At 43.8% G+C, this 21892-nt stretch overlaps 1 protein-coding gene across 5 annotated transcripts in view; it reads right to left on the reverse strand.

Moving 5' to 3' along the window:
* EML1 (EMAP like 1) overlaps nt 1–21892 on the reverse strand; it is a 171051-nt gene that overhangs the window by 30957 nt on the left and 118202 nt on the right. For 3 of the 5 annotated variants that reach the window (XM_036882126.2, XM_036882125.2, XM_036882128.2), the window contains exons 4-6: nt 12657–12791; nt 2888–2916; nt 2025–2081 (exon numbers count right to left, since the gene is read on the reverse strand). In XM_036882126.2, coding sequence (XP_036738021.2) covers nt 2025–2081; nt 2888–2916; nt 12657–12791 — 221 coding nt within the window. The remainder of the gene's footprint in view (nt 1–2024; nt 2082–2887; nt 2917–12656; nt 12792–21892) is intronic. The other 2 variants (XM_036882127.2, XM_036882129.2) reach the window with 1 other exon arrangement.

A 21892-nucleotide genomic window follows, 5' to 3' on the forward strand; every position in this document is an offset into this window, starting at 1 on the left:
CAACACAAGAAATTCACTTAAATATTTATTGAGTTCAGTGTATATACAATTTCAGTATCAAAATTCAAAAAGTATCTTTTGATATTTAAATCAGTTTGTTATATTGTAATGTAAAAGTGTATCTTTATGTATCTTTCACACTGGATGATTCTTTCAAGTGTAAAGAACACAAAATGAGCAGATGTATGTGCTAGGATGCATGCAAAAAGGAAAATCCTAGGGGAAAGGTAGAAATGGAAAACGAAAGCACAGAGGAACCATTAGAGAGAGAAACTGGAAAATAAAACTGTGTAGAACAAACATTTTTATAAGATAACTTTCAGTGTTTTAATAAATTATGTGGACAGAGTTAAACCCAGTAATATCTTGACCTGGGGCAACTCCCAGACGTTTAAAAAGAAACAACTTGGGGTTTTCTGACTAGAGTTTTTAGGATGTAATAAGACCAAATAAAAGGTCATGTGGGCTCCTGCTGGGTTCTGCTCCCATTAGGACTCACAGCATCCTAATCCTTCCCTGCAGATCAAAGGACCAGGCCGCAAGGGTACTTAAATTGGGCAGTTACTCAACAGAAAAATCATGGGTAGAGAGGAAATTGGTGAGGAAAAGTCATGAAATAGTGACATTACCATAAGTACCACATTTACAAATTAACTCTAAGTCTTATTCCTAAGGATTTTCAAACAATGCCACATGCGATATTGCCAAAAGATTAATAAAAAGGCTATCCCAGCTTTATGTTACCATGTGCATGCACTTCAGGTCTTAAACGCATGCTTGTGATACACTCGGCACTCTGCCTATTGAGCTTGACTTCTAAATAAGAACCGACACACCCTCAGACAGCGTGTCAGCCACTGCGTCCTATGGACCCCCATCAGGGGCAGCTCCGTGTTTCAGCGCCACCGGGACCAGCCGGGGCTAGACCCCATCACCACAGGCTCTCTTACTCCCCCTTCCCGGGTCATTTCATTTCACCTTCTGCCACCAAATCCATCAAGGCCAAATTGTATTTCACTGAGTCCTTCCTCCATGTGAGCTCCTGTGCCAGTTCTCTTACCTGCAGGGTCCGAAGGTCTCACTGCCCTGCCTGCCCTACCCTTACGGGGCCTGCCTGGCCACGACCACCCCACGAGGGTTTCCTTCTCTGGCTGGATGTGCCTTTGAGCCACCTACACATCTGTCCACTCTCTTCTCCTCGCCTACGACCCCTTCTCTTTCCTAATCTCTCTCCCAAATCTGTGCTGTCGACTGTGTGGCTGTCACAGCTGAAGACTTCACACACAGAGAAGAGGACAGCTGTGGAAGAGGGGACGGCATGACACAGCTTGCAGTTAAATGAAAAGGGATCCCATCCATTTTCTCCATAAGAGAAGCACTGAATGTAAACTGAGAAAAAAGAGAACACAATTCCATTTCCACAGCACAAAGAGCCCTTTATGGCTATGTGATCATGCGTATGAAGTATCTACGTGAGTGCATTGTAGTTACGTGCTGGTGAAGTTCCCCGACAGACCGAGGCTTACTGGTCATACAATTCTAAGTTACTGGTCCAGGCAAAGAAGCATGGATGCAGCCTTGGCACTGTCCTGTGCTGCTAACTGAAACGTTCTACATCGAAAGTCCAAGTGCAGCAAGCGAAGCAGTGTTTTCAGGCATGTTAGGACAAGAGCACATTCACCAAACCCAAAGGCACTAGAGAGAGAGGCCAGCAGAGGTGCAGGACACCGTTTCAAACGGCGGGGCACCCAGGGCTTGCCCTATAGCTCTCTTCAGGCTTGTACAGACTTTCAAGAGTTCCTGTCGTCAGCCGATGATCAATCAAGATCCATTTATAGCTACTTATTAAGATCCATCCAAGTGAATGCTCAGGAATGCTTTTACCTTACAGCAAATCAAAGTGGCTTACATCACAAAAACATTTTCATACAAGAAGAGTGTCTGTTTGCCTGTATGAAATAAGTGTCTGTAGCTGGGTAACAGCTTTGCTCAGAGAGCTATGAGGTCTCAGAAATGCCGCCTACCTTTGCAGTGTGTCACCCGGCGTTTCCCTTGTGATTTCGGAGACAGAGACAGAAGGGCTACAAGGAGAGGCAGAGTACTGCAGGAGCGCCGGCCGCCTGCCCGCTGACGCACACGCTACCCTGCCCCGCGGGAACACCTGCCCACCCTTCGGGGATCTGCTAAGTGCACTCGAGACCTAGCCCTGCAGCCCTGAGGCCCTCACATTTTCAGTGAGTGATTTCATGCTTCCTGAAAGGACATGGATACTAAGGCACATGCTGATGAATTCGAGACCCCAACATTTATGTTTCAATTCTGAATTTCAGGAAAATCAACTCACAAAATTAAAATTAAGTGAGCTTACTTAACCAATTACATACTTGTCAATTACTCTGCATTTTAAATGCACTTTTAAATAGGTTAATATCCCCAAAATAGCATCTACCTTATAAGACTTGTTATAAAAAAGGTATCTATGAATTATTAGTTTGCAGTTTAGGAAATCAAAGGCAGAAAAAGAAGAAGAAAGCTACTTTTAGACAAAGTTATAACTTAATTCCTCTTGGAGGAATGGAAATGTTGGTGTCGGGAGCCCCATTAGGAAGGAAGGAGTGACAAGGCTACGGAAGTCTGAGCCTGGAAACTCCGCGTCAGCGCTCGTGGTGGCATTTCTCTCTTCCTCCTTACTGGCTACCTTAAATCTATTTAAAAGGGGGTAAGTGAACGGCTTAGTCTTTACTACAGTTTTATGGGTGGTCTCCTAGGACCTGAGATGCCAGAGCCCCAGGGACTGTGTGCTACTGAAACAGTAGCTACTTATTTGCCCCTCACGCTCTGAGGGGGTGAGTGATGGGCACCCATGCAGAAATAAACTGCGACTTACCTGCACTGAAGACGGGCTCCTTGGGTTTGCTGGGGAGAGAAAATAAAGAGTATTTAAAGGGAGGCTTGGGAGCTGATCTGCTCACGAGACTCCACGCTCAGAGCTGCTGTACGTCGGCACCTGACACTGAGACACTGACGGTAGCCTGGAGCCCATCTGCCATCAGGAAAGGCGACCGTGAGGAGGACAGAGGGAATCAGAGTAAGGAATCTCAGGGGCGCAAAGGGCCACCTCTTCAGACATGTAGGGACCCCGCTGTGGACTCCAGTCGTGTCAAGACCACCCATGATTGCACCTGGGAAACCAAAGGAATCACTCAAGGTCATGCCACGGAAGGACTGAGGTCATCCCGTGGGGCAAGCGTCCTGCGGGACAAGCTCCGTGTGCAGGAGGCCATGGCTGCCAACTCCCATGACAGCCAGCTGTGGGGAGAGATTACCACCTCCCTGCCAGACAGGAAGGCGACTCCCAGGCAGGGCAGCAAGTGTGCCCTGTTCAAACACAGAGCCAGTACTTGAACCCATCTGTGAGGCTCCAATGCCCATGCACACCCCCTGGACACCCCCTCCCCACGCTGCCTCCCGCCGGAAGATATGGACCAAGACAGACTAAATAAATGACACCTGCCAGAGCGAGCCTGTGGCAGCTCATAGCTTTTCTGTGCGAACATATTTTAAAAACATTACCTGAGCAGATTCAGTCCTAATATTGCTTTTCTTTTTCCCTTTTAACTTAAAATACATTGAGAAATACCACCGGTAAAAATTACTCTTAACTCCATTGTATAATCAATATTACTTATTAATCCTTCATTTCCAGATAATTTTATGCAGTGTATGGAGGGGGGAACTCTTCACTGATGCTTTAGAGGTGGTTCACACTCTGCTTAAATGTGTTTTAAGTAGTTGGATCCATTAAAGGCTTAGATTGTTTCAACTCTACCCTTTGGTCACTGAGAATAATGTGAAAGCATGACACAATCTTCTAACGACAGCTTAAGGCTTCCACTGACCTATCAGGCCCTATGCCTTTATTTTTCTGCCCTCATGTCCCTTTTCTCTCCCCTCGGCCACTGAGTCCAGCCACTCTGCCCCTGCTGTCCCTTACACGCACCATGAGCTCCTGTGTCGGCCATTTGTCCTGGCTTCCCCCTCCTGGATGCCAGTCCCACCGCCAGCCACTTGGCCCCCGTGTGCTCTGTGCTCAGAGCCACTTCCAGGATGCCTTCTCTGATGCTCCACCCTGCAACCACTCAGGCCTTCTCCCGACACCCCCAGGCCCCATCCCCTTTGCTTTTCTCCAGGGCACGCATTAACCATAGCACTTCAGTTTGTTTTTCCCCAACAAGAGGTAGGTGCCATGAGGGCAGGGCCTACAGGTGGAGAATTTCTCGGAGCTCCTGCTCTGCCTTCTGACAACAGCAGGCCTGACATGCCTGTGCTCAGAAGTGGGGTCCCCTGGGCTCCTGTCCTGCCCTCATCTTTGTCCTGAGCACACTGAAGGTCTGTGGAGAAGGGGTGTGTATGTACAGATTTCTCCTGGGCCTGGGGCTCCCAAGAGTTCTAAAAGGTCGTGCTGGGCCACACTCAGCCCTTAATGATCCTGTGAGCTCATTCCCATCCGTGCAGGCTCCCTCTCTCCCTGCAGCTCTGCAAACACAAAGCTCCTAAGAGGGGCTCGTCACATTTGGGATGTTAGTTAATCATACTACTTTGTGACCTCGGCTCCTGGTGGCCTTAAAATAGCTACGATTTTGGAGATTACCTGGCTTGTTCTCACTGTTAAAGTCAGAGCAACATGTTTGTGATTATCTAAGCAGAAGCAGAAGTCTTAGTTCCAAATTTTATTTATGATGAGATCCGCAGGCAGGGTAAGGACACAGAGGACTGCAAAGCAAACCTGCAGGTACAGAAACAGTGGCAGGGAAGCCATGGGGGGAACCAGAAGACGGGAGAGCATTTTCCCAGCATGACTCTGATCACAGAAGCAGAAAGATGCAAAAGCCATGAATACAGGAAGAAGCAATTCAGAGCCTTCCCTAGAGTTAGGAAAAGGCAATTATGGGTTATGTTCCTCTGAGAAAAATTAATCTGCAGGGGAGTTTGAATTCCAAGTATAGGGGGGCCCATGGACTTTGATGCTGAAGCACATAATGGAAGAGGGAGAATGAAAGATCTCCAATGAAATGGCCAGTGTCAACACTGAAGGTCACTGAGGGGAGCCGGGTGGTGCTGGAGTGCTCTTATTTCTTTAAATCTTGCTCTGAACTATTCAACGTATTTTGGGTATACTGTACTTAGGAAATACACTATTGCTATGTTTCATTATTTTAGAAAGTGAAATTCTTACAGAAAAATTACCGTATTTGCCTTAGAATACCGTATTTGCTTTACCCCTGCCACTGTACCACCATTTTTCCCAAATGACAAGACAGTGCCTGGGTACTCTGCTCACACACGAAGTCTTAGAAATACAAGCCTATAGAATGCAAACGGATCTTCCTAACCACTGAGAGAAGGGCAAACCCACACAATGTGTAACGACAACAATGATGCAGAATTAAAGATGCCACGGGCTCCAGTCAGAATCAGCTAACTGGGGCGGTTCACTGAGAGCTCATCTTTTCCAGAACTCACTGTCAATAGCTGAGAGTGGGCCCTGCAAACCCGGCGCTGCTGGAAACATGCTCGGGCTGTGAATTCCCTTGGCACAGAGGTGAGCGCCTCTCAAGGTGCTTTGTAAGTTGTCTCTGATTACCCATTCCTTAAGTGAGCTAAGTGGAAGACTTAAGTGGGTGACTTAACACCCCCTGGACAGCTAGGCCGTGGTCCCGTGGGGGAGGGTGCATAAGCCTCAGGATGAGAAGGAGACTTCATTCATCTCTGTGACTTCACTCACCTCCCCTCAAGCCCACAAGAGAGGTGCAGCCAGCAGAGAGGAAGGAGCCCCCTGCTGGTGAGCAAGCCCTCGTCTCTTGGTTACTCTGACATCAGGCAGTGGCCAGGATTCTCCAAATGAGCAGTGTTGCCATCAGTACGGTTTCACTGCTCTGTTCTGTTCTTAAAGGGAGTAAGATTTGCTGAAAGAGCCTGGCTGTACTCTCCCCCGAACGTGGTTCAGGAGACTAGCTGAGGTCTCCCGGGAGCTACAGACATGACCTGGGACTCGTGGAGGGTGCAGGCGGCCTGGGGCCCTCACCAGACCGCGGCTGGGTCTGCAGGCGGCAGGAGAGAACCACACAGGTGGTCCAAGGAGCAGCTCCCACCCTGAGCTGTGCGCTCACACCACAAAGCAGCTACAGCCGCCTAGTCACACATATCAAACCCCTGGAAGCCACTGTGGGCCTTGTTTGGGGCACCGTCGAGTGGTGGCTGCTTTTCTTTTCATCTGATAACGTCGCACTGGCCGCCCTGCAGCCTGGGTGTCTGTAGGAGCAGAGTCCAGCGGAGGACTGTTCAGACTGCAGTCGGGGAGGGCCACTGCCCGCCTTCTGCGGTGGGACCCACGCTGAGGGCTTTCATATGTGTCATCTGTACCCCAAGTTCCTGCAAGGGCCTCAGTGACCCAGGTCTGTGTGCTGCAGGTCTGACCCGGGGCCACTAGGATTGGAGCAGGGCTGAGAGGGGCCCAGTGCTGTTGGGCAGAGGCAGCTGCTTTTGAATATGATGAGTAAGGCCTGATCAAGGAGAGGATGTTCCAAAGTCAAACGTGCTATTTCCCTGTAATTTATTCATCCAGAAAAACTTCAGCTCTCGGCACACATACCATGTCTCCTTTGGAAAAGGATCTCGCTTGATGAAAGAAAATTTCTGCTGAATGTCAAAATACCTTACTATGTAAAGAGTGATTCTTTATGTAAATTGACTGTAGCAGCTTTTTACTAGAAATAGGGCCACTTAGGAGCCATCTAAATGTTTAAAAGCTACTGGAGACTTTACTGGGGACAAAAAAAGTTCTGCTTCATAGACGCTTCCAGCCCATAATTGCAGCTTCAGCGGCGGCAGGAGCAGAGATTTTGAAGTCAGCCGGGTCTGCATTCCTGGCGGACAAGTTGCTTTACCTGCATAAGCCTGTTTCCTTCATCTACCAAGTGGAAATAAAACCACTGTGAGAACGGGATTGGCAGATGAAAGGAAACATGTAACAAAGTGCCCAACACATAGTATTACTTCCCTATTCCTCCTAATTTCACTGACAGGAATCACCATGTATTTCCAGGCCTTTCACTGAACAACCTCAAAATCAAACCAACATAAAGATTAGCACTTATTAGTTTCAAGCTTAATAAAAGATAAATGACTCCATGGATTAAAGAATGAAATGATCTTTTCAGTGAAAAGAAAATAAAAAATGATGTTTAATTTAAGTTGCCTAATTTCTAGGGCAAAATAATGTTTCAGAATCTAAATTGTACTGTTAAAATCATCTACCAATAGGTGGTGCTGTTTACATAGTTCTTCAAAGACTGGTTCTTAAATTTATACATCCTTTCATTCATTCCACAAATACTTATTAAGCAGTTATTGTGTGACAGGCACTGTGCAAACAAATGACACAAGTGGAGCAGGGTTACAGTTACAGATCAAGTTAATGAGCAGGTACAAAGCAATCTGAAAGGCAAGACCTCAGGCCAGAGGGCCAGGGTAGGCTTCTCAGAGGGGGCACCGCCGGAGCTGGGGCTTGAAGGATTAGCTAGAATTCCTCCAAACGTGTCCAACATCCTCTTCCCTGCCAAATTTCCAGTGACACACACACAAGTCACTCAGGAGAAGGGAAAACCTCCCTTCTCCACTTACTAAGAGCCAGAAGATGTAATTCATTAAGCTATGCATTTGTTTGTATGGGTTTTTTGTATCTGTGTTTTATTTTATAATACAATAAAAAGATTTTTCTAAATTTGCTATCTTCTTACTTAGACTGGCATTTCTTTATGACTGAGTTTGATCTTTTCATTAGTTAATTGGCTATTTGTATTTTTTTCTCACTGAAACAGCTGTTCAAACTCTAGCAATTTTTCTGTTGAGTTAATTGCCTTATTTCTCACTGTTTGTGCTGAGTCCTTTGGAAGTTCAGGAAACTGGCGCTTTTCAGTTTGTGTTACTGTTTGTTGAGAATGTATCTCCCTTCGATTTCCCACTTTACACCGTGTTCTGCTGCAGTTGGTGCTCACGGAGTTAAGCAGCACTGTAGAAGTGACTGAGTAAGGTGATAAAAATGTCCAGAATTTCTGATTCCTCCCTTTTACAGGTTGCGGTGAGGGCAAAGAGGGGAGCTGGGGAGTCCTGAAATGTCCCAAAGAGAGGCACTTCCAGGCTGGGGTGTAGGCGAGCGAAGGGGTGTAAACACCAGGGCCGGCACTTCGGGACTGAGTTGGTGAGGACCAAAGCTCCCCTTGTGCAGTGCCCACAGCAGCAAGCATGTGCTAAGGCCTCTGCATACATGACCTTATGTGACCCTTATAGGGCCTGGGAGGTAGGTACTATTTACTGGCACTGAGGAAACCCCCAAAGAGAGGAAGTAACAATAAAAAGTGGTCAGGGCTGGGATGAAAACTGTTGTGGCTTTACTAAGGCCCCATGATTTAAATCTTTCTTATTATACTGCTTGGGGCAAAAAGGTTCACTAGACAAATGCGTGTGGAGTCCTACTATGTGCCAGGCCTTGTTCTAGATGTCGGGCTGGTCTCACTGGATTAGAACAACTGTGTTGGAACCTAAATGACCAACTAAAGTACGTTCACCTAGAAAAATGATGATCCACATCTGAAAAGACATGGTAATAGTATATTTACTGCCACAAAGACACACTCACATTATATTTCAAATGAAAAAGATTACAAACATACGCAGAAGAATATAACTGAGGTCAAAGTCATACACCATACACACCTCAACACCCTAAAAATGAAGACGAAGACTAGATGGAAATGTATAAAATGCTGGCTGAGTTCTCTGAGTGGGGAGATTGTAGGTGATTTTAATTTTCTCTTTTTTGTACTTGGGAATTTCCTACAATACATGTTACTTGTAGAATAAACTACCTCAGAAAAGAAAAAAATCTTGCTGGGGACAAGTGAGCCAGTGTTGGGGAGGTGTGGGTATCGGGGCCCGAGGGAGGATGAGGAGGCAGGAGAGGAGGGACTCGAACCCCGGGCTGAGGACTGAGAGATCGGCTGCACCACCAGCGCTGCTGAAGCAAGAGAAAAACAAGCACGAGCCTTGGGACCCTGACGAGTCAGTCAAAAGCCTACATCACTGTGTGCTAGAGCGTCAGGAAGGCTGAAGCTCAGTGTCCAGCTCGGAGCTCTGTGCCTGGCAATCTGGGTGCAGCGGTCGGCACAGGTATCCAGGTCGTATACGACAAAAGGGCGTCTAAGGGAAAACCTGCAGGTGGTAGAAATGGTCATTATTTTGAAAGTATTTTTACATGTGTTAATTCCAGAGATGGCAACTTACATGTGTGTTACAACAAGGTTTCCAGCAGATGACTGAAACATTTCTTGTCCTAACAAAAGCAGCCCAACAACTTTTGATGGAAGCTAAGTATCTTGTGTGCAAAGGTGATATACCTCATTCCGGTCAGAATTACAAAGGGGAGCCAGTTTCATATTTGAGACCCTTTATCAGTCTAGCAACAGCTCACATAAACTGTACATTCTAAATAGTAGCTATCTTTCTGTCTGATATAAAATACTTCTTTTAAATTAAAAATTTCCCTACTGGATTAGTATGCTGGCTACGTTAGATGGTGCAGGAGCAGGGTGTTCATCAAAGCGTTATTTCCTATTTAAATTTAATACGCACTTCACTATGACAAGAATCCCTATGTAATTGTTTATTTACCATCAACAATACATAAAGTAAATATTACATTGCCACATACGGCTTTTGTTCATTCGGAAGTTTTCTCGGTGCAAAGATTAAGTACTGTTAAAATGTTGTGGCTTGTTACAGCAAAGTATTTTAAAATGTTAAACATTCTAGCAGAGAAGTTAACAATGTTACAAAAGGACTGTCAATCCTAGTGACCATTTCCAAAGAAAATGAGCTACAGGAGCAAGAAGAGTGAGACTCTTATAAAGAATAGTTTCTATGAAAGCAAAACATGTCATTATTTTTAAATAAAGTAGGATACCTTGGAAAATGTGAATGGTTAGGACCTCAAAAATGCTCTTAACTTTATGTTCAGCAGTAAGAATTGCACAGTTTATACAGACCAGATTTATATTTGCTGTACTGTCACTGAGAAATATGTATGCTGGCGTGGAACTGTTTTCCATGAGTAAGAAGAGCCTTTTCCTAATTTTTGCACAAGTGCCACATGTGCTAGAGACAGCTGTGCATATGGTGCGTGGTGACGGTGAGCTGACAGTGCACAGGCTGTGCCTGATACGGTCAGAGCACTGCTGTGTGAGGACGGCTTGCTTCTCCACAGCAGGACAGAGCTGCAGGATCCCTCTGCGCTGTCACTCCTGCTCACTCGCTTTCTGATGGGCTTTCCTGGGAGGCACCCATGGCCTGCAGCCCAGCTCGTCCTGGGGTGGCGTTGCCCACTGCAAGAGCCACAAGCATGCAGAACTCTTCACTTCCTCCCAACCACCTTTACCTGTGCTGGGATCCAGGTCGCACTCACAGGATGGCCTTACTCACATGAGTGTAAGTTAACGTGTGTCTGACTGGAAAAAAGACCAGTAACTTCAGACGTTCTTGAACACCCTCATCTTACAAATGAGGAAAATAAAGTTCGTTATTTTTAGAATAAAGAACTTGGGAAGCCTTAGAAACAATTTTCCTCTGCTCAGGTCTCAGTTTATAACGACCGCCATGGCGATGATGCCCATTACCGAATGCCAAGCACTGGCTGGATGCTGTCCTGCCAGCCAACTCACTGACGGGGTTCAAGCAATCAGGCATAAAATCCCTAATTCACACAGGGAAAAATGGAGGCTCTGAGTTTAGTGGCAGTGTCGGTTTACAAATCCAGGTCTTTCTTTCTGTCCAGAGCATGTGCCCCTCCATTATGTCTTGTTGCCTATAACCAAACAAGGACACTCTTTTAAAATGTCAGACAGCATCCTGGAACCGTGGACAGATCCTGGGGAGTGAGTGGGAGGGGCCATGCTATCTCAGACACTGGATGCCAGGTTTACAGGAGGGACTACAGTGGACCACCTCTCTCCCAAAGCGGAAAGGGGTCAGGCAGGAACCAAAACACCAACTTGACCTTCACCTGTTTTGCTTCTTAGCTGCGGCTTCTTTCTGTCTGAGTTACTGCTGCTGTTATTCTTACTGGCCCCTAACAGTGTCTGTCGGTACCAGCAATTGCCTGAGAGAAGGCCAGAACATTCTCTCTGAAGCTCCTTAGGTGTGAGCAGCTCGACTAGTTCAGTGCTATGCTGGCCTCAATGATTCCTGGGTTCTAATGAGAATGTACATTTAAATGGACATGCTTAGTTGCTTGAATTATTTTTAGAAAATTATTAGTGAATTTTCCCAGTCCCTTATTTCTAAATCAAAATTTCCTACTGTGGCATTAAAAAAAAAATTCTTTGTAAGTATCTTTCATGGAAATAATTACCCGGTGCATTTATCAAAGCCATAGAATTTAAAAGATACAGCAGATCTGCAGCCTGCACAATGCAGACTCTTTTTGGGAATTCTTAATAAAGATCAGATGTGCAGAGAAGGAGCCAAGCTTTTAAGAACTGCCAAGATCCAGAATGTCGGGTCACCCTCAAGCTTACCCTGAACTCAGATAGGCCTGCGGGCCACACCGCATCTCCCACCTTCTCACACATGGCTGCCATTGGAGCTACTTGCCCTTATTTCCAAGTATTATCACCCCATTAGCACAACCTTCTGATAAGAAGCACTGAGAGTCTGAATGAGAGGACAGACCCCAGGTCAGTGGCTTTGAGATGGTTAATCGACTATGGGCGTGACCTCCTATAGATGAGAGAAGCAACTGCTTTTGCATGGATTCTACAAAAATCTCTTCTAGGAATAAACTGTGAAACAGTTTAAACTTCCTTTACAAGACTGAATTGGAATGGATTTACAGACTTGGAATTTTTACAGCCTGTGGGTTGCAGTTGATTGCTTTATGACTAATCCTTCTTGGGGAAAAAAGACAATGTGTTTAGCCTGTGAAGCTGAAATGCCTTCCTAAGTCTTTCTTAATACAGAGGATAAAATAAAGCACAATGTTTAAAAAAGAGAGAATAAACTACATTGGGTAGATACTCACAGAGAAACTGATCTCAAATACATAATACATTTTTAAACATAAAACAGCTACTAAATGTCAAACACTAGCTTTTACTAATAAGATTGTACTATTAATCTCATTGATATTTATCATAATCCATTATAAAACGAACCTCAAAGAAAATTTTAAAATTAGAAGTAAATGTATTTCATGAAACCAGAAAATAAAACGGTCCCCTATTTCAGTATTAAAAATCGTTTCAGACAAATCATAAAATTACAACTTTTTACCTAGTCTGTCCTGGAAAATACTGTTGACAAACTGAAACTATCCATTCACATGGATTTTTAAATGGTTGCAGAATGTACTAGAAATATAAAGTGCTCCGTACGGAAACTGAATTGGCTCCCCAATTCCATCCACTCAGTACTTAGCAAATTCTCAGAAATTACTTCCGTCAGAATGAAAGTGCATGGAGTTCAAGTTACAACGTCCACCTGGCAGCTGCCTCCCGGCTCTGTGCGCAGCACCCGCAGATGCCAGCGGAGAAGGTGGCCCTTACCTTTCGCTGTTCTTTTTGCCGCTGGAGGAACTGCTGGTGGATCCCGTACGATTCCGGTTCCCTTTGGAATCCCCGTAGCTTTCCCGCCGACCACCGGGAGACACTCGTTCAGAAGAGCTGGTCCTCTTGATGGTACTAAAAGTGAGATGCAAATGACAATGAAATCCTTAACAGAGGGATTTTATTTTATTGCTGAGAGTAGAAGTAGATACACACAAAAATCCCATTTCCGTGTGGCTATTTAAATGATAGATTGGTTCTGAACTCGTAGCTTTAGAGATCAGAAGACTTTTCAGAATGTCACTTGGAATCAATGCCTCTGCTTACTGCCTTTGTCACTGTGGCAATTAGTGCAAAGTCCCAGGGGAAAGTGAAAGGAAAGCTCCCCCAAAGTGCTGTGTGAGAGCATTCCAGGCTCTGAGGGGGACGTGACCTCAGCCTGGGCAGACGCAGTCTAGGCCGGTGGTGCCCAGCCAGAGAGGGACACTTGGCAATGTCTGCAGGCATTTTGGGTTGTCATAACTTGGGGAGAGGGTTGCTACTGGCATCCAGTGGGTCACCTTACAATGCCCAGGACAGCCCCACAAAAATGATACGGCCCTAAACATCGATAGTGCTGACACTGAAGAGCTCTAGTCTAAAGGCACATGTGGGTCAAAGACAAACTGGATGCCACAGGTAATGACAGAAACGCCCCACCACCTGGGTAAGATGCCTTTGTTCAGAGGTGGCCTGTGCAAGCACCTACTTCCTTCTGTATAACTGGAGGGGCCAGAGTGCTTGGAGGCCTGGTGAGGGACGTCTGGGAGGACTTCCTGAAGATAGTGAATGTCGAAGACAGGAAATGAAGGCTTGACTGTGTTGTAACTACACAGGAGGAAAGAGCCTGTCCTGGGAAACAGGATACACTTGGTGCTGTGTACACAGGTAACTCACGGGCAGGAGGGTAACCGCCGGTGCAGGGGCTTCCCTCCTGGGGCACGTAGTGCATTCTAGGAATCCCTGTAGTTTTTATCTGCATCCTTACACCACGTGTTTCTTGAGATCCTGTCTCACCTAGCATTCGGGTGCAAATGCATTCAGGCAGAGCCAGTACAGAAGCTTGATAAATATGTTAGATGAAAGAATGAGATAAACCAATAAATAAATGTCACACTCTGACCCTGTCACGGGAAGAGCCTCGGTGCTTTAATTTGGCATCTGCTCTGTAATAAAGAAGGCAAGAGAGGGCTGGCATGCCCTGCAAGGGCAGGGCCGCGGGAGGGGGCCGACGTGGGGGTCTGGCCCGGAGCACGGAGTGCAGGTGTGCGTGGGCCGCAGTACAAGTCTACACCCTGTTGGGTGGCTCAGAGCAGGCCCTGTCCAGCTGGCAGTCAGCGGACCGCGGCGTGGAGGGACGACCTTGTGAGGAAGGAGAGAAGACCAGCATGCAAAGCCTTTCCAGGGAAAGATGCATCTCTGAAAGCATTGGTAGGGGGACAGCCAGGGGGTCTGAGGAGGCAGAGAAATCCGGCGTGTGGGGGGCAGTTAGGCCCAGGAGAGCCAGGCAGAGGACCGAGAGTGCAGGAGGCCTGGAGAGGGGGCAGGGGAGAGGCGGGCACCACCAGGGACAGTCTCAGGGGCTCCAGTGAGCGCAGCCCCAGGGGAGGGGAAGCCAGAGCCCCTTTTTAACCAGGGGTACATGGGAGCGGCAAGACTAATGCTCCCTGCTGACTTTGAGAGCTCTCACTCGCCCCTAATGAAATTCCGCCCAGCAGTCCCCTGCTGTCTGCTCCTTCCAGTGTCACGGCTTCCTTTCCCTGCTGTCTTCTTCCTCCTCCTTTTGGGCTAACTTTCAGGCCTTTCTCCTTTGTAACTTCTAATGGTTCAGCAGATAATCGCTGAGCAAATTAAAAAAAACTGCATGGTGCATCAGCATTTGCAAAACCATCCCACTCTCCGAGTGAGCAAGCATACAGTGACCATAATCATGCTGATGGGAATACACTTTCTGCAGAGACTTCTTGGTAACCGAAGCTTTTGAGTTTACAGCACCAGAATCTTACAGCTGGGTTCTACATGGGCATGCCTTAAGGTCAAAATGTGAATTTTCAGAATGCTCAATTTGGGAACAAGGAAATTACAGATCTTAGGAGAACATTACATTTCTGAAATTTGGAACTTAAGTCTAAAAACTATAGAAACTTTTGCACTCAAAGTTCAAGAGCTTCCAATGATGAAAACACCAAGCTAATTTCATGTAGCAGGATGTCTCTGCCAAGCATCCAGACCAAGGCACTGGGGCATTCTGCCCAGCAGCTGGGGGCCCAGAGCGTGGCCTCTACAGTGTCCTTGTGGGAGTTCACCGTAAGTTCAAGGCAATTTAAAGACTTGCATAAGGCACCCTTTAAGAGCTGAAAAACCATTTCTATTAATCAATTATAGCAAACAACCAATTTCCTAATAATTAACACTCAACCTGGTGGCTAAAAGAGTTAATAGGGGGCACATCAGTCGTGGGACAGCAGCACAGCAACAGGTCACAAATCTGTATTAAGAATTTTACATTTTACATAGATTATTTAAGCCTCATCAATCCCCTGCAGAACTCTCATTATCCTCATTTTACAGATGAGGAAACAAATTCAGAGAGAAAGTAACTTGCCTGAGGTAACCTAACCCCTAGCTCCAACTACCGGGCTTCCTAATTGAGCGTCTGCAATTTGTGAGACACTAAAACATACTAGTTTTGAGGACCTGCTGAAGATCTAGAAGTCCAACAAACATCAATAATTAATACAGTTACGTGATTTGAGGCTTGATCAATGGGATGCATTGGAGAAAGCCTCTAAGCTATTGTGTTAAAAGGGAGGTAAAACCATGGGAGAAGCAGCTATGGTTACTAAATAAATCCAAGTGCCCTCACCTGGGTGTTGCTCTATTCAGTTCGCATGCACTGAGAAGGTTCACAGACCTGTTTCATCTACACAGAAGGGCACAGAAACAAAGCAGCACAAACGTGAGCATGATAATATAAGTACGGGAGAATACTTTGGTGAGCTTCAGTAAACCACAGAACACTTCACACACCAAAATGGAAAAACATTGTTGTTTGCATGTACAGACTTGGATATAATCCATCACAGCTCTTTCAAGATATCATTCACACATTTGCATTAAAATGTTAAGCTTTTAAAAAAATCTACTATTGTTGTATACACAGAATGAGCAAGACATTTTCCATTGAGAGCCAAGAGCTCTTATGAATTAAAGAGGATTTACTGGGACTCAAAGTGAAGGACAGAAAACAAAGCCTGAAGACAAGACATTCTCAGGAGCAGGGGCCGTCAGAGGGTGTGATGCTGTGGCCCTCACTGTGAGAATGAGAAGCCTCCTTAAACCACCAGCCGGGACTATCAAAGAAGTGACGGCCCCGCCAGACAGAAAGCAGAAAATAATGCTCTTTATTGTAAAGTAAAGCTTGTAAGAGAAGCACGATAGCTCCCTCTCCTTCTACCCGCCATTCCCAAACCAAACACCTTCTAAATGGTGAAAATATTATGATTCTTTACATTGCATTACTTAGGCATTCAATGGGTTTTGCCAATTTAACTTTTAGACATAATAAAATTTCTGGAATGAAGATGCGTGACCAGAAGTGACCACCTTCCTTCCTGTGGTTGGATAGTAACTCTAAGCATTATAAGCTACAGTTATGTCTTTCTGTCACTATGGATTGGAATCAAGAACCGGCTTTCCAAAATTCAGCACGAAGGTCCCAAACACTTACAACTGGACAAACAGACATCTGACAGGAGGCTCGAGGCCTGACCAGACGGTGATGCCATTTGCAACGGCAGCCGGAGTGATGAACACTTGACTAAAACAATTATCCCCTCAACAAATACTTATTAGGCACTGACTGAACACTGGATGCCGTGATGGGCACTGGTGAGTCAACGAGCGACCAGGGCCAACCTGACATTTGTCCTAACGTCGTGAGATAATTCTGACAGGCTGAGATCCCTCAGTTCGATATTTAAGAAGTATTCCTACCTTCCAGTGTCTAAAGACATAGCTTTGTGGCAGAAACCAAGTCATCTCCTAATGAATCTGACAGATCACACATGAAGCCAGAGACCTGAGCCCATCAGCTACGCATCACTTCCACCAGACGGGCAGGTGCCAACTCACCGCCCCCTGCTCAAGAGCAGGGCACTTCCATCTCTGTTTGGCATGAATCTAACACCTAGGTTTCAGTGGCAATGAATGATAAAGAAATAAATTGGAGATAATTTTTAAAATGCTAAATCAGATCTTGTTTCTCTACTCTTGAAACTGTGTTAGGTATCACACACTGACTGGTGCATTTACAGATGCTGTATTTCTAACCAGTGTAACTATTTTCCTGAAGGACTGCCAGCTGTCTGGAAGCAAGAGATGTTTACCATCCTATCTTACACCTGGAACACAGCATTTTTTTAAACAATGCTCTCTTTTTGTACCAGTTTTGTTCTTTTGATCTCTCTTCTCACAGCTCTACCCTATTGTAAAATCCTATTTAGGAGCAGAAAGAACGCCTGATTGTCTCTGTTTTGAGCCAGTGGAAATGTTATCCTATTGTCAGCTCTGGCATCCCCACTGAGCAAGGTATGACCTACAATGTCTTCCCCGGATTTTCTGCCTTTTTTCCCTTGACTAATGGAAACAAAGCTTTTCCCAAGGATTCCAAACCAAGCCCCCAATCAAAATCTTAATTGGCAACACAAAGCACAACCGCTGGGTGTTGGCATATTTCCAAAGGGGATTTTGTTCGTAAGCACCAGGCAGAAAACACTCCAGAGACAAGAAAACAAACATATACCCATCCATACACCACAGATGCCCCATCTCGGCTCATTTGGAACTCTTGACTATGGAAAAATTCCTACATGATTGTAAACGTATTTGAAATGGCTTAGAAGTTATTTTAATCCTAATATTCGGAATGCCCAGCTTGCTTCTTTCTTTTTCAGAATTCTCTCTTAATGAGAGGTCTGTAAGAACTTTACCATGGAATAACAATTCGAAGCTACTGTTTAGATTTCCAACTTTCAAATGGATGGGAACTCCCTCCCATCCATGGGAGCCCATAAAAGCCAGAGAAACAATATAAATAAATCACTACACTCGGCTCTGAAAACCAGTCTTGGGCACTCAATTCACAAAACCATGTATTTCTAGTGGGCTACTGCACAATAGTTTATGGAGGAATCAAGCTGATTATTCTGTAAGTTAAGAAAAAGGTCTAGAGAGGCCTTAGAATAGAATACTTCTGGAAGAAAGGTTACTGTTTAAATGCTAATACATATACATGTACACACACACACACAATATGGCTACAGATAACCTCCCTCCCTTCCCTCCTTCCTTTCCTCGGAAAATAATATTGCTGAGAGTAATCACCGACCATGAGCCCTTTCATAATGTGACTGGCACTGGGGGTGGAGGGCCCAGGGCTCTGCTCACTGCACTGGGAGTTCAGCCCCAGCGGCCCCTCATCAACGGGCAGTTCTGTCTCAGACTTGCAATCCACTGGAAATCTCTGCTTGGAGCCACGCTCACTGTGGACTGTTGCTCCTCAGCACTCACGGGAGCATCTCACAACTCTGACCAGCATGGCACAGACAGGATGGGGCAGACGGGGATGATTTCCAAGAGGTAATTATACCGAGCGTTGTTTATGAGTAGATGTAAGCGCTGACCTGGAAATCTCTGTGGGGAGCAGCCTCGCATAGAGAAAGGAGCTTTAGCTCTGGACCCAGATAAACCTGGGTTTGAGCCCGTGTTCCCTCCTCTGCAGCCGTGGGGCCCCGGAGTGCCACTTCACCTCTCTAAGCACAAAGTTAGAGACAATAACATCTACCTTGAGAGACACTTCAAAGATTAGTGATAATGGTATTAAAAACCCGTACTTACTGGGCTTTATTATCATTAAAAAGTGATTTCTACCATCATCCCTGACTAAAAGAGGGCCTGAAGTACCCACGAATGCCTCTGTGTTTTTGTACACCCTGTGGAAAGCATCAATCATATTCTGTAGTACAGTCTTACTCCTGCAGTCAATTTTGGGAATCTTATTCCCTAGCTGCATCCTGTCCTGAATAAATGTTTCAAACACTAGAACTCAAAACACAATTTACCAGGAATTCCAACAGTCATGCCAATTAATCCCATGAGGTCTAAGAAAATCATACATAGTCTATTAAGTAAAGGGCACTATTACACCACATTAAAGTTCCTTTGGACCAAACATAGAGACTTCTACAAAATCAAACAGCAAGAATGCTGGACATAAACGCTCATGAAATGAACTGAAAGCTAGAAATTATATTATCTACATTTAAATTTTTACTTTTTTTGGTCTGAGAAAATTTTTTCTTTTACTTAAATTCCAAATATATAAAAAGACATGAATGTTAAAAATTCTATTTTCTTCAAATAAGAAAGGGAAAAAAATCTCATTTGTTAATTTAAAAGTCACTCGTGAAATTAAACACCACACTCTTGAAAAACCAATGGGGACAAAGAAGAAATCACAACAGAATTTAGAAAATATCTGGAAACAGATGAAAAAGAAAGCAAAGTATACTAAAACTTACAGGATGCAGAGAAAGCAGTACTAAAAGTACTTTTACAGAGTAAAGAGTTTAGTAAGAAAGATCTCAAATCACAATCTAACTTAATACCTCAGAGACTAGAAAAAGAACAAATTAAAACAAAAGTTAACAAAAGTGAGGAGATAATAAAGATTAGAGCACAGATAAATGAAACAGAGAATAGAAAAATAGAAAAATAGAAAAAATCAATAAAACCATAAACTTTTCTTTAAAGATAAACAAAATTGACAAATCCTCAGCTAGACTAAGAAAAAGAGAGAAGACTCAAATGACTACAACTAGAAATGAAAGAGGAGACATTACAACTGGTGTCAGGATTATATGATACTACTATATAATCTAGGTAGAGGAGATGGACAAATTAGAATCATATAACCTAGGAGGACTGAATCATGAAGAAATAAAAACTCTGAGCAGACCAGTAACTATAAGGAAATTAAAGCAGTAATAAAAAATTGCCCAACAAAGAAAACATATGACCAGATGGCATCACTGGAGAATTCTACCAAACATTTAGAGAAGAATCGGTACCAATTCTGCTCAAACTTGTCTCAAGAATTAAAGTGGGAAATACTTCCAATCTCATTTTATGAGGCCTGCATTACTCTGACACCAAAACCACAAGAAAAACTACAGACCAATATCCCCAATGAACAGTGTCACAAAACTCTCCTCAAAATACTATCAAACCACATTCAACAGCACATTAAAAGGATTACAGTAGTCCCCCCTTATCTGTGGAGAATAAGTTCCAAGACCCCCAGGGGATGCCTGAAACCACAGATAGTACTGAACCCTATACATACTATGCTTTTTCCCCTATACATACAAAAATGATATTTCTTCCTATACATATAAAAATGAAATATATATGTAAGTTTAATTTATAATACAAACATATAACATTTAATTTATAAATTAGGCACAGTAAGAGATTAACAACAATAATAATACAATAGAACAATTATAACAACATACTGTAATAAAAGTATGTGAATGTGGTCTCTCGGTATAGTATATTTTACTATACTGTACTCTTTTTCTTGAGATGATGTGAGAAAGAAAATGACTATGTGATGAGATGAAGTGAGGCAAATGACATAGGCGTTAGGACACAGCACTACTGACTTTCTGATACTACCTTCTGACCTTTTGGTGTCAGAAGGAAGATCATCTGCTTTCAGACCATGGTTGACTACAGGTAACTGACACTGGAAAGTGAAACTGTGGATAAGGGGGGACTACTGTATACACCATGACCAAGTAGAATTTATACCTGGAATGCAAGGATGGTTCAACATATGAAAATCAGTTACTATAATACACCACATTAACAGAATGAATGACAAATACTATATAGTCATCTCAACTGACACAGAAAAGGCACCTGACAAAATTTAGCATTCTTTCATGTTAAAAAAAACTTAATAAATTGGAAATAGAAGGAAACTACCTCAACATAACAAAAGCCCACAACTAATATCATATCCAATGATGAAAGACTAAAAGCTTTTCCTCTAAGATCAGGAACAATGCAAGGAGACACACTTTCACCACTACTATGCAACACAACACAGTATTGGATGTCTTAGCCAGAGCAATTAGACAAGAAGAAGAAATAGGAGGCATCAAATTGGAAAAATGGAAGTAAAATTATTTCTTTCTGCAGATGATATTATGTTATGTAGAAAACCCTGAAGGTTCCACACACAAAAAATTAAACTAATAAACAATTTTAGCAAAATTGCAAGAAACAAAAATCATCACACAAAAATTAGCTGCATTCCTATCCACTAACAATGATCAATATAATAAGAAAATTAAGAAAACAGTCCCACTTGCTATAGCATCAAAAAGCATAAAATACTTAGGAATAAACTTACCCAAGAAGGTGAAAGACTTGGACACAAAAAACTATAAAACACTGTTGAAAGAAATCAGGGAATACATAAACAAATGGAAACATGTCCATGGTCATGGATTGGAAAACCTAATATTGTTAAAATGTCTATACTATCCAAAGTCTATATACTTAATTCAATCTCTATCAAAATCCCAATGGCATTTTTTGCAGGAATAGAAAAAAACTCCTAAAATTCATAAGGCATCACAAGTGACCACTAACAGCCAAAACAATCTTAAAAAAGAATGACGTTGGAGGCCTCACATTTCCTGATTTCAAAACATACCACAAAGTAACAGTAATAAAGATGGTTGTGGCATCTTTACTGGCATAAAGACAGGTAATATAGATCAATGGAAAAGAAAAGAGAGCCCAGAAATAAACCCTTGTGTATACAGATAAATAATTTTTGACAAGGATGCCAAGACTACACAATTGGGAAAGGATAGTTTTTCCAACAAATGGTATAAGGAAAACTGGATATCCACATGTAAAAGAATGAAGCTGGATTCTTACTTTACACTATTTATAAAAATCAAGTTAAAATGGATGTAAAGACCTGAACTAAGAGCTAAAACTATAAAATTCCTAGAAGGAAACATGAGAAAGCTTTACCATGTTGGATTCAGCAATCATTTCTTGGATATGACAACAAAAGCAAAAATAGATAAATGGGACCACATCAAACAACTCCC

This window comes from Manis pentadactyla, chromosome 11 (genome assembly GCF_030020395.1).
Source record: "Manis pentadactyla isolate mManPen7 chromosome 11, mManPen7.hap1, whole genome shotgun sequence".
NCBI lineage: Eukaryota > Metazoa > Chordata > Mammalia > Pholidota > Manidae > Manis > Manis pentadactyla.